Raw genomic sequence first — 14,203 nt, forward strand, 5'->3', positions numbered from 1 at the left:
AAATACAATTCTAAAAAAAAAAAAAACAACGGCTCTAATTTATTTTTCTCTATAAAATGAGCCTAATATTGAGGTATTTTGAAACAAAATTTTTTTTAGTGAATATTACTCTCTTTATTATCAAATTGTGTAGAGATGAATATTCCAAAATCTAATAGAAAAAAAAAACAACAAAATCTCAAAACTCATCACAACCCCAAAATAATCCAAATCTTCAACCTTACTATTCTAACATTCCAATTGATCTCAACTCAGATTTAGATACAAAGTTTCAACAATTTTCGAATTATGGTTCACAAAATGTCAATTTCTCAAATCCAAGTACTTTTTACTTCTTTCCCTTTTCAACCACCACAAAATCCTAATTATTCATATTCTCAAAATGTTATCCCATCTTTTGAGAAAATTCAAATAATCTCTCAAGGTGATCCAACATTTCCTATGTCCCAATTTCCTATGTCACAAGGTGATGATAGTGCACTTCCGAGTTTCAATTGCTCATACACATCGAATGGATCAGATGACGACAATGAACCAGAAGTTGAAGAAGTTGAAGTCAATGAAAGAGGTCATGAAGGAGGCAATCAAGATGGGAAACAGAAAGTTTTGGTCAAAAGCTGAAGAAGTGGTTCTTGTGAAGGCTTGGCTTGAGGTTAGTCAAAATAAAAAAACTAACACTGACCAAAAGGGGGATTTTTTTGGAGAAAAATTGAGGAAATGTATAATAATGTTAGACTATACAAACAAAGGTGGTTCGAAGAAGGTATTGACGGGGTAACACGAGAAGATTTGTTGAAAATGAGGGGTTCGGAGCAACTTAGAAATCGTTGGAGAAGGATCAATGCTTCATGTTGTAAATTTGTGGTTCACATGCTCATACTGAATCAAAAAGGGGAAGTGGTCACAATGATGAAGATGTTATGAAGGCTACATATAGTATATATGCTGCTGACAAAACAAAGACATCATTGATGTCTAAAACCTTTCAAGACAAGCATGTTTGGGACATTTTGATACAACATGATGCGTGGAAACCAAGTGAAGATATTGTTCAAAATGCAAGCAAAAAACATCTACTCAAGGAAGTGACTCAAAGAGATTACGTATCAATGAAGCTGGAAACTATTCATCTTCATCAAACCCAGAAACACCAACTAGTGGTGATATTGGGTATTCAGGCTTGCCTACCAGCAACGAATCTAGCAAAAATAAAGGAAAGAGCAAGATGACAAATATGTTAGTTGGAGCATGGCAACAATGGTTGGATACAACCCATGACATGAACCTTATAAGGCAATCAGAAAATCAAGTTGAACTTACAAGGTTGCAACTAGAAAGAAGCAAGGAAGCAAAGAAAGATTAATATGGAGTTATTTAAGCACCTCGATTCAAAGCCAAACCTATCTTCTGAAGATCAAGAACTAATGAACAGTTTATTGAAGAAGTTGTTCCCCTCAGACTGATGTACTAAGTTTATGGTTAATCATAGTTTACATGTTGCTTAATTTCAAATAATTTGTTTTTTAGTTTTCTGTTTTATGTATTAAGGTTTGATTTTTATTTTGGAAATTTTTAATGTGTTGTTGATTTAGGATATGAATGAATGTTATATTGTAATGTTATTATTAATAAAAAAACAAGTTAATTACATATCTAGTATTAAAATCATATTATACGATTTATATGTACATATAATTATATTGATCCGACTAAACCCATCAATTCACTTTGATATTTAACTGCAAAAGATGTACATTGATTTACATTACATTGAAAAAGAACCGATGTACCCAACACTGAAAAGCAAATATTAGACATTGATGTTCTTAACACTGAAAAGGTAATAGTGATAAACATTGTACGCTGATGTACTTGACACTGAAAAGGTAATAATAACATTACATTGCTTTTACGTAGATAACAATGCTAAGTTGATATTGACAATACAAATGCATGCATCTACAATAAAGATGGCTACATAGCAAACACATTTATTCTATAAAATGGATGAGATACATTTCACTTAATTAACCATCCATCTTTTCCCCTAAAAAACTTCTACCTTCCATTCTCATATCAACTTGATTTTAATGACATGTCATCCGACGAAAAGCTCCAACTCTTCTAATTCTTCATCCAATTCAGAAAATAGACAAACACAACGATATGAAAGACGAAGGCAAGCCAATCGTCTTGTTAATCGAATGATGGATGAAGTTTTTATGTCCAATCCGATTGAAGTATATCAAATGTTAAATCAAGTTCCAAGGGCACCAAGAATCCCCATTCCAAGGGATCGTGGGGATGGACAAAATCGTTTATTGAATGACTACTTTGCTGACTATCCTGTGTTTCCCCCACAGTTATTTCGTCGGAGATTTCGCATGAACAAACATATATTTCTCCGAATAAAGCAAACTTAAGAAGAACGTCATCCCTTCTTTCAGCAAAGACAAGATGCTACAGGAAGATTTGGTGCTTCCGAATTGCAAAAATGCACAGTTGCTATGAGGCTAATAGCTTATGGCACCTCTACTGATTCTGTGGATGACTACACTTGAATTAGTGCATCTCTTGCAAGAGATTCACTACAACATTTTGTGGAAGGAATTGTCTCTTACTTTAGTGATGAATACCTTAGAAAGCCCAATGAAGAAGATATGGTAAGACTACTAAGAATTGGTGAACGTCGAGGATTTCCAGGCATGCTAGGTTCTATTGATTGCATGCATTGGCAGTGGAAAAATTTTCCACTTCGATTAAAAGGTATGTTTTCTGGAAGACCAGGTAAACCCACATTAATCTTGGAAGTTGTGGCATCATATGATCTTTGGATTTAGCATGCTTTTTTTGGGACACCAGGTAGTCGTAATGATATTAATGTTCTTGATAGATCCCCTTTGTTTAACGATGTTTTTGAAGGTTGTGCACCTTCTATTAACTATGTTGTGAATGAACATCAATACAATATGGGGTATTATCTCAGTGATGGTATATATCCTAAATGGGCAGCATTCATTCCTACAATATCACTACCACAAAATGAAAAAGAAGGTATTTTCCCAAATTACAAGAAGCTAGACGAAAGGATGATAGCGTGCTTTTAGAGTATTACAAGCTCGTTTTGCAATAATATGGAATCCTGCACTAGCTCGTGACTTATCAATGTTAGGAAAAATAATAATAGCATGTATCATTATGCACAATATGATCGTTGAGGATGAAAGAGATACGTATAAAACATATTACGATCTAAATGAATATGATCAAACTACAAATGCGTCTTCAAGTAATAGAAATACTGAAGAGTCTTTTCAATTCGAAAATAGCAACAACCGAATTGCAAGTTTGGAAATGTATATGTCTAATAGAGCTCGTGTTCGTGATGAAACTATGCATAAAGCTTTGAAGAAAGACTTAGTTGAACATATGTGGCTCAAATTCGGTGTTAAACCATAGACAAAATAATTTGCGTTAAAAGTTGTATAATCGTAACATTAAATTATTGTATTTGTACTAAATCATGCGCAGTTCGTTGTTATCTTTTAAAGATTGTTGTCATTTGATATAATATGTATTATTTTTATTATTATCGAATTTAGTAAAGTTGCAATTATTGTGTATTTCTTAATTATTGTGTATTTCTTAATTAACGACTAATTACTTACTAATTAAATAATATAATGCATTAATTTTAAACATAAACAATTTTATTTAATTAATGTATGCTAATAATAATTATTAGTTTTAATAATTATTACCAAGTACATTAGTAATATATGATAGGATTTAAGAGAGATATTGTGTGGTGGGGTTGGGTAAAAGTAGGAGAGAGAAAATGTCTAACAAAAAAAATGTGGTTAACTATTGGGAGACATTGGTTATTAAATGAGAATTTCTCATCCTCAACTATGTTGAGTCCAAATGGACTCAACTAAGGGGTAAAATTAGAAATTCACAATCTTGAATAAAGTATGCAGAAGTTGAAGCCAGTTGGTCCCCACAATTGAATTTAGTTATGTGATAATATTTGATGGGGCAATTTCTCTAGGTTTTTACTTTGAATAAAATCCTAGAGAGAGAGGGGAAATTTTCAGAAGCATTGTGAAGGCAAATTCGCATCCTATAGTTGTAATTTGAAGTGTAACAGTTACACTGAAGTACGGGGGTCTTTGCTGGATTTTGGTTGCCGCCGATTTCGGAAGGAAGCGCCGGAATATCGCACTTGACGAGGGATGCAAGTTTGAATCATTATTTTTTTTAATTTTTTTCACAAAATTTGCGTGGTGTTCTATCAGTTGTGGGAATGTCGAAGGAATTTTTTAATTTATTTGCTTAATGTCTTTACGTGTTTTAGGGTTTTAATCAGTTAAGTATGTGTGAAATTAAGGGTTTTTACTTTGAATTTTGTTCTTAATATCGTTTGCACCTCTTCGTTTGAATTATGTGTATAGTGTGTGTGAATTGAATTTAATTATGTGATAATATTTGATGGATGATGAAGAACACTGTTGTAGACATCCATTTGTGTCTCCCCAAAACCAAACCCGGTGATGAGTACCTTTCACATCGAATCATAATCGAATGAAGTGAAAGTGTGGAAAGTCTAGTGTTGCGGATAGTTTTAATTTCTTTTCTCTTCTCTCTGTTTTTTGAAAACTTATTTTAAGAAAACAGCCAATCCAGTTTGGTTGGTCTATGATATGGGTACAATAGTAGTGTAGTTGGATAGGGCTTGACTAGAGCTTTCCAACGACATATTATAAACCCAATTCCGATGAATAATGAGGAAGTTATGGCCAATTTACTGAACTGGGCCCAGTTTGAGCCTTATATGCGGCCCAATGATCTAGAGGAGGGCCTAATATGATTTATCATTCGTAATTCAATTAGGAATGGTTTTAGTCGTCTAGATTCTTCTAGAAGGTTTTTTTCATTCCTAATTCAATTAGCATTGATAAATTGACTTTTGTTGACTTTTCAGAGTTTTAATTAAAATCAAAGAGTATTTTTAAGGAAAAATACGATTTTATCCTCCTGTACGGCAACTTTTATCTGATTTTAAGAAAACGCGTAATTTTTCAGATCAGCGCCAAACCCCAGCTGTAGCGCCTGGCGCTAACGTTGGCGCCTGACGCCAACAACCAGCGTTGGCGCTGGTTCTGTTTTCTGTGCGCCAGACTCTGTTTTGATAATTTTATCTTTTTGGCTGATTTTCTCTATAAATAACGTCGTAAAAACTCCGTTTTCATTCACCTACAACCAGTTTTCAATTCTCTCTCATTCTCTTCAATAATCATTCATCAATTATCATCAATTCTTATCCTTTCTAATTCTCACCAACTCTCATCAAGAAATTCTTGGTATATTCTCTCTCTCTCTCTTTTCTAAACCTACTCTTTTTCTTACAAAATTCCGCATTCACAAGACCTAGATACACCTAGCATTATTCGAAGTTTCCTTCGCCCTAGACGTGAAAGGTTTAATTTCTGAGGGTTTGGTCCCAAATCTCTATTTCAATTATTTAATTTATTTATTGTTTATTATTTTCCTTGAAGTTACTAACGTGTATATTTTGTTATTAGAAAGAGGTACGAGACATCAAAGTAAGTACTTTAATGGTTTTATTGATGTTATGATGTAGAAATCATGTTTAGGTTATTATGATATTCCTAGTATCATGTTTAGGGTAATTTTAATATCAATTATGATTTCTATGATGCCTTTTATGTTCTTTCTAATATTTATGATTGTTAGTATCATGTTAGGGTTAAATATTTGATTTTTATTGTTTAGTGACATGCTAGGGTTTGTTATAATCTTGTTAGTATCTTGCCTAGGATCTTGCTATTATTATGCTTTAACATGATTCGTTATTATTTTTATAATTGTTTTGATTATGATTATAATTTTATGATTATTATTATTTTGATTATTATGATGATGATTATTTATTATGTTGATTATATTTATTGTTATTGCTTGATCACACCTTTTATGCATGTTTAAAGCGAATTTGTACTTGTAATCACGCTTATATAAGATAATTAATAATCTTGTTTAGGGTTAATTTGATTATAATTCAAGTGATCGACAATAATAGATTTATTTGTGCACTTCAACCAACATAGATTAAACATGTTTAAGGTTAATCCTATTGATTGTATGTTAGTCAGAAAGTGCACATGAATACGATTAGAATAAAGTAGAGGCCTATTATTAGGGCAGATTCAATCTCTTTTAGGTTGAATTTGTACCTTCATTCCCGAACCCTTATTTGGTTCAAGACCTTATGGATTTGACGATCTCTTGGATCGTTAAGGGGTGTAACCTTCACCGTGTGAACGGTTTACAAGTTCCTAAAACTTTTTAGCGACTCTTTTGCTCTATCTTCTTCCCTTTTGGACGCCACTATACTTTAGTGTATGATCACAGTGGGGTTCAAGCAAGGGGATTAACGTTTGAAATTATTCCCCCACAGTTTTTGGCGACTCCACTAGGGAGGATTTCTATTTTAATTCCTGAATTTGTTTCGGCAATGATTTAGAATGAGTGGATGAGACTCGAAACGTTCTAAGTATTTCATGTGCGTAATTTTAATTAACATTATTGTCATATGCATAAAAAATATTTCATTGGAAAAATTCGTAATGAGTTAAAAACATAGGATTTTACACGTAGGAAATTTGAGAAATATCTTTCACAACTAGGACAGAAATAACACTGCGCGAAACTGGAAAATTTTATCAAGCACAGATTGCTGTTGAGGCATGTAGGAATTAGCGCCAGGGGCCAGAGCATTGGCGCCAGACTTTTAACTGTAGCGCCAGACGCTAGCATTGACGCCAAGCGCTACAGCTAAAACCTGGCGCCAGTCTCTGTTTGCTGGCGCCAAATTCCTCCAATACCAAGCCAGAAATTTGCGTTCTAATTTCGACCAGTTTTTCGTATTTTTTGCTCGATCCTACTTCCTGATTGAGTTATTCTCACTCTTCTGAAACCCATATGTGTTCATGCTCCATCTACATGATTGAACAGTATGTGCAAAGAAGGGTACATCCGAGAATGTTGAATTCACCAAACCATGGAAGCGAGTTTTTTCTAAAACTCGCGGTGTCCCATCCACTCGCGCCAACCCTTCACGGTTAGGCTTCCACGCGGTGCATCCGGACAATTGACCATGGACCCTATATTGACTAAACCATATCCCGGACTTTAGAGAACTAGAGCCATGGTTAGGTTGCAAACTCATTGCATCATATTGTGCCTACTTGACTAATTGTGCATTATTTGTTGTACATATATTCTATGTTTCTCTTAACTGTTTGTTTGACTTGTGTTGAGATTAAATAAATTAATGACTTAAATAACTTTGCCTAATTAATTAATTAATTAATTTGAGTCAATAAAGTCTAATATTTTAATCAGAATTGACCTAGTACGACTTTAGGCATACCCTTGTTGATTAATAACACTGAAAACAGTCCCAGATTGAAGCTCCAGCATTGGCGCCAAAGTCTGGACTGTAGCGCCACTCTGTGGAGTGTGGCGCCTGGCGACAACTCTGTCGTCTAGCGCTACACTACACAGTGCGACGCCAGTCCTGTCGTTTTGCCGAAAGTTCGGATTATTGGTCGAGTCATCACCTAGTGTCTAATTGACCAGTTTGCTAATTAATTCGGTTAATTTTCGCTGTCAATCATACCTTGTCGAGTCATTAATTGAGTCTAGTCACATAGTCTAGCCACATGGTCATGACACGAGTCTTAACATATCACCTACACTCACTAGTCTTAGCACACACTTTGAGTACATCACCATGACCATGTCTTAGGTCCATGCATGAGTCGGTCTTTTCCGTCATTTGAGTTGGGGGGTACATTCTATTCCTAATTCTTCATATCCCTCCATCTAAATCAATTTTCTTCACATTCTATTCCAATCTTTCTTCACTTCCTCCATCCATCGCATGTTGAATAGAGTTTGAGTCAAATAATTAACAATTAATATCCCCAAATTCCTTTTCCACAGTACTTGGTCGAGGAGAGAAGGGCGATTAATTAAGGACAACCTCTTTATTCAGGTCTCGCTTTTTGATAAACCGATTCGTCAAAAGAGGAAGGCTAAAAAGATAATGGAAAGTCAAGAAGAAGTCAATGAGCTTAGGAACCAATTGGTTACCGTGACTGAGACACTGAAGCTACTCACACTCAAGATCGATGATCCCGTGAAGCAACAACAAATGAACCTCGTGCAAGAAAGTTTGAGCAAGCTATCTAGTGACTATAAATTTCAGGGCATGAGTTCACAAAGGGTCTCGCTGGACAAGGAACTTCTTCCGCATAAGTTCAACGCCACTGACATCCCAAAATTTAAGGCAATAGATAACCCTTACTTCCATCTAAGATCTTTTGAAACTATAATAAGCATTAAGGGTATCGATAAAAAAGTTTCCCCCTCTTTGTTCTCACTATCTCTTTAGACCGTTTGCCAACAATGGTACTTCTCCCTTGACAAAAAGAAAACCTCTACCTGGAAATCGGTAGTAAACGCTTTCGTTGATAGATACAAGTGCAATATTCAAGTTGAAACCGACCATAGACAACTTGAGATGCTAAGACAAAAAGAGAATGAAGGCTTTACTTCTTTCTTTAATAAATGGAGGGAAACTTCCGCTAAGATGATTGAGGTGCCCACTGAAAAAGAATCTGTGATAATGTTTATCACGAATCTTCAAGAGAAGTATTCTAAGCATTTAAAATATCAACACAATCTGAATACTTTCAAGGCCGTTTATGACATCGTAATTGAAATCGAAGATGACCTCATAAAGCAAAAAGCTACTAACAATAGTAATCACGGTGGCTGGAAAGGAAAGAAGAACGACAATCCTTCTTCTTCCGAAAACTCCCACTCTAGTAATAATGTTAGTGCCTTTGACCATAATGGTGTCTTAGCCATGGACAATAAAGGATCTAAAAGGAAACCCAGGAGAGAGTTCACACCCATTAGAATGACCTACGATGCTGCTTTCGACCGTCTTTACGATCGAGGATTATTCCAACCTATTGGCCCTACCGAGGATCCAACACCAGAAAATTGATCTTCGAGATGGAATCCAAACTCTTATTGCAAGTACCATCGAGGACGCGGTCATACCACTGATGAATGCTACAGGTTTTAAAATCTCATTCAAGATCTCATAGAAGCAAACAAGATCCCATTGCCTCTAGCTAGCGAGAAGACTGGGTGATGATGAAGCGAATGACACAAGACAAGAGGCGAGCTTCAACGACAAGATTTCGTGACCTCTTTTTTCTATTTCTTTTTTATTTACCCTTTCCCCAATAAGTCTAGCATAGGCACCTTTTTATTCTCCTTAGATTTATTTTGTAGGATCATCACATATTTTCTTTTAATAAAATGAGCATTTATTTCCTTATATATGATCATTTCATTATATTGCATTAAAAAAAAAATCAAAAAATCCATGTCGAATTAAGCACAAGGTATACCAATGATTTGGGGCACCCCTTGCAGCCACATCATATCACTTCTCTCCCTTTAAATATGCAATCCTTTTTTGATAAACCACTTTGAGCCTCGTCTAACGATAGACCTTTCATTTTTCAACCCTTATCTACCTAACCTTAGGATGGGATGGTGTGCAACTTATGAATTTTTTAAAGAACCAAAGCTTGATTATATCAAAAAATTAAAATATCACAAATACATAAAATAGCAAAAACAATAAAAGTGTACAAAAGGGCAAGTGTTCCAATGTCTTTGACATGAACATGTCTTCGATAAGAACACGTCTCAGATTACGTCTCTTATCGAGTGCTCGGTACCGTGCCTGAGAAACATGAATGCCAAGTAAGTGATAGGCCGCATGATCGAGATTTTCCACACTTATAAAAATAAAATAAATGCTACAGCAAAAGATAAAAGTGAGCTAAAAAAGAGTAGAAACTCAAGCATAAAAATATAAAGATTCAAAAGCGAGGTTGCACACCTTGGGGGCTTATCTAGGGTCTTGAGATTTTATCCCCTTCTTCTTCAAACCTTTAGCCTAACCACGTTACAACCCTTAAAAAGACCTTTTTGAGGTATACATATACTTGTGCGAGGTTCAGCTAGAGCTACGTTCGGCCTGATTCCTAACGGATACGTAGGCAACCTCACATCGAGGTGCGGCCGTAATAAACATGCATTCATATTCTCATTCACACACTTACACCATGATCATATCAAGGGATCCCCTGTGCTCATCCCTTTTCATTTAGAGCTAGACTTGGGGGGCTTGATCCTTATATCATTAGCTTACCTAGCCTAAGAGTCACCACCATTTGACTCTTTTAAAAATAATATTTTCCCACACATTTAGCTCTTGTGGCCTAACTTTAGTGTCACTTTCACAAACTGCACAGATACATGACCAAATATACTTCTCTTAGGAACCCTTTGTCATGGAATCTTAACATAACGTTGAAGTATGCCTTGTCATATCAACATCACAAATCACTCATAATTGTCATTGCATCACGAAGTATGAAGTGCTTAGCCTCCGTGCCTAAATTACCCAAATACATTCATCATTGAGTCAACAATTGAGATAGCCTAGGATGGGTTAATCCTCGTACCTTGAGAGATAGTATCAAATAACATTTGACTAAGCTCATTCAACATGCACCTTCAAAACTTCGATTCTTTTTCGCGTCTTTCTTTTTCGGGAGAAAGTCGGTACCCTCCACAAATATGACGGAAAATTTTTGCTTTTTGCATTTTTTAGTCACATTGAGTCAACACTATGCACACACGGGTCACAAGTTACACGTGTCATTTTACTTTGAGTCGAGTCAACCTCGAGTCAATCACAGCGAGTCAAGATTATGCCTTGAGTCGTGTCGAGTCAATAAGTCAAGAGACATTAAACCTTAGGTCAACCCTAAGATAATTAAAGATTGGCAAAGTTCTATAGTCAAAAATAAATACAGGTGCAGCAGAATAGGGAAGACCCTACTCCAGCGCCAGACGAAAACATCTAGCGTATGACAATAGCTGTTAGCGCCTGGCGCTAGATCACAGCGTCTGGCGACTAAGTTAATTCCTGGCCCCAGAGATATCTCAGCAACGACAGAGCTCGAAGCCTCTCAGGATGGTTATTTCGACTTCATACAGCAATTTCGGGTTCCTTGGTACGCTAGTTAGCCCCTATAAGCAATTTGACATGATTAAGTAGTTGGTTTGATTACAGTCTAAGTGATCGACCTGAAAAAATATCGTCTCACTTAGCTTAAGCGCCTAAAACACTGGATCATTACAATCGGTTTAAAAGCAAGCACTTAAACGACAATTTTTCCAAAATTGGATTGTCATCCCCAACAAACAATATTTCCAAAAATGGATTGTCATGCATCTTCTTCAAACGACAATTTTTCCAAGATTGGATTGTCATCTCTGGCAAGGTTTCCAAGCGTGGATTGTCGTGCTCCCTCTTTGTTGGCAAGTTTTTCCAAGTTCGGATTGTCATACATTCATCGACTCATTGGCAAGTTTTCCAAGATTGGATTGCCATCTCTGGCAAAGTTTCCAAGCGTGGATTGTCGTGCTCCTTCTTTGTTTGGCAAGTTTTTCCAAGCTCGGATTGTCATACATTCATGGATCTTTGGCAAGTTTTCCGAGATTGGATTGTCATACACCCATTTCCCTATGGAAAAATTTCCCAAAGGAATGTTGTAGGACTCTATTCATCATAAATTTCGGCAAAGTTCCTCAACGTGGATTGTCATTCATTTCAGTAAGTGGCAAATTTTCCCGAAGTGGATTGTCGGTCGACTCTTTTTTGCAAATGTTCCAAGACGCGGATTGTCAATAGTGGCAATATTTTCCCAAAAGGATTGTCGCATAGCGTTGGAAAATTTCCAAGGTGGATTGCTTTCAAGAGTTATACTCCAAGATGTGGATTGTCGATCGTAGCAAAGTTCTTATGAAAGATTGTTACGAAGCATTGGCAACTCTTTCCCAAAATTGGATTTTGGAAAATTTTCCGAGATACGGATTGTCGCTTCATCGTGGCAACATTTCCAAGGATGTATTGTTACGTGGCATTGACAACTTTCCCTAAACCGGATTGTCATACATCATACAAGAGTTGTGTTGGCAATATTCCCAAATAAAAGAGGATTGTTTCAAGAGAAGAAATCTTCGATAGTATTCCCTTAGACGTGGAGTATTATCAAAGCGGAAGAGGATTGTTTCAAGAGAAGAAATCTTCGATAGTATTCCCTTAGACGTGGAGTATTATCAAAGCGGAAGAGGATTGTTTCAAGAGAAGAAATCTTCGATAGTATTCCCTTGGACGTGGAATATTATCAATGCGGATGAGGATTGTTTCAAGCAAAACAATCTTCGATAGTGTTCCCTTGGACGTGGAATATTATCAAAGCGGAGGAGGATCGTTTCAGGCGAAGCAGTCTTCCAAATTGGAAGCAGTTACAAGCGTAGCAGTTTTCAAGCGGGATGACATTCTCTAGCTTGCAGGAGGTCATCAAATTAACAGTGAAGCAGCAACAGATCGGTTACTTTCGAGACGTGTGCTCGACGGTGCAAGATACGCGTTTCTTAAATCTTTTATCTGTTTAACTAATACTACTTTGCAGGTATTGGCGTTACAAGAATGATTTAGGATCGCATAACGTTCTGAATCATTCTCCGTCCCTATCGATACTTTGACTTTTGTTTTCGAAACTTGCGTTTCTCCAAACTCAGTCAAAGTGGGGGCTTCTGTAAACACCCATTTGTGTCTCCCCAAAACCAAACCCAGTGATGAGTACCTTTCACGTCGAATCATAATCGAATGAAGTGAAAGTGTGGAAAGTCTAGTGTTGCGGATAGTTTTAATTTCTTTTCTCTTCTCTTTGTATTGTGAAAACTTATTTTAAGAAAACAGCCAATCCAGTTTGGTTGGTCCATGATATGGGTACAATAGTAGTGTAGTTGGATAGGGCTTGACAAGAGCTTTCCAACGACATATTATAAGCCCAATTCCGATGAATATTGAGGAAGTTATGGCCAATTTACTGAACTGGGCCCGGTTTGAGCCTTATATGCGGCCCAATGATCTAGAGGAGGGCCTAATATGATTTATCATTCGTAATTCAATTAGGAATGGTTTTAGTCTTCTAGATTCTTCTAGAAGGTTTTTTTCATTCCTAATTTAATTAGCATTGATAAATTAACTTTTGTTGACTTTTTCAGAGTTTTAATTAAAATCAAAGAGTATTTTTGAGGAAAAATACGATTTTATCCTCCTGTACGGCAATTTTTATCTAATTTTAAGAAAACACGTAATTTTCCAGATCAGCGCCAAACGCCAGTTGTAGCGCCTGGCGCTACGCTTGGCGCCTGGCGCTAACGTTGGCGCCTAGCGCCAACAGCCAGCGTTCAGCGTTGGTGCTGGTTCTGTTTTCAATGCGCCATACTCTGTTTTGATAATTTTATCTTTTTGGATGATTTTCTCTATAAATAACGTCGTAAAAACTCCGTTTTCATTCACCTACAACCAGTTTTCAATTCTCTCTCATTCTCTTAATTAATCATTCATCAATTCTCATCAATTCTTATTCTTTCTAATTCTCACCAACTCTCATCAAGAAATTCTTGGTATATTCTCTTTCTCTCTTTTCTAAACCTACTCTTTTTCTTACAAAATTCCGCATTCACAAGACCTAGATACACCTAGCATTATTTGAAGTTTCCTTCGCCCTAGACGTGAAAGGTTTAATTTCTGAGGGTTGTGTCCCAAATCTCTATTTCAATTATTTAATTTATTTATTGTTTATTATTTTCCTTGAAGTTACTAACGTGTATATTTTGTTATTAGAAAGAGGTACGAGACATCAAAGTAAGTACTTTAATGGTTTTATTGATGTTATGATGTAGAAATCATGTTTAGGTTATTATGATATTCCTAGTATCATGTCTAGGGTAATTTTAATATCAATTATGATTTCTATGATGCCTTTTATGTTCTTTCTAATATTTATGATTGTTAGTATCATGTTAGGGTTAAATATTTGATTTTTATTGTTTAGTGACATGCTAGGGTTTGTTATTAATCTTGTTAGTATCATGCCTAGGATCTTGCTATTATTATGCTTTAACATGATTCATGATTATTTTTGTAATTTTTTTGATTATG

General features: G+C 35.8%; 1 protein-coding gene across 1 annotated transcript; it reads left to right on the forward strand.

Annotated features, from left to right (window-relative positions):
• Nucleotides 1-2,660: 2,660 nt before the first annotated feature.
• On the forward strand, nucleotides 2,661-3,459 carry LOC110729190. The gene is made up of 3 exons (XM_021908909.1): nucleotides 2,661-2,766; nucleotides 2,863-3,054; nucleotides 3,173-3,459. Exons 1-3 carry the CDS (start codon nucleotides 2,661-2,663, stop codon nucleotides 3,457-3,459), a joined length of 585 nt encoding a protein of 194 aa, XP_021764601.1.
• The last annotated feature ends 10,744 nt before the right edge of the window (nucleotides 3,460-14,203 follow it).

This window comes from Chenopodium quinoa, unplaced genomic scaffold, assembly GCF_001683475.1.
Source record: "Chenopodium quinoa cultivar QQ74 unplaced genomic scaffold, ASM168347v1, whole genome shotgun sequence".
In the NCBI taxonomy this organism is placed as follows: Eukaryota; Viridiplantae; Streptophyta; class Magnoliopsida; order Caryophyllales; family Amaranthaceae; genus Chenopodium; species Chenopodium quinoa.

Excerpts from the sequence above, each read along its gene's own strand:
- LOC110729190 (XM_021908909.1), top strand. The coding sequence starts at position 2,661 with ATGGTAAGACTACTAAGAATTGGTGAACGTCGAGGATTTCCAGGCATG. Across the intron at positions 2,767-2,862 it reads TTTTCCACTTCGATTAAAAG|GTAGTCGTAATGATATTAAT; the intron begins GTATGTTTTCTG and ends TTGGGACACCAG. Across the intron at positions 3,055-3,172 it reads ACCACAAAATGAAAAAGAAG|GAAAAATAATAATAGCATGT; the intron begins GTATTTTCCCAA and ends TATCAATGTTAG.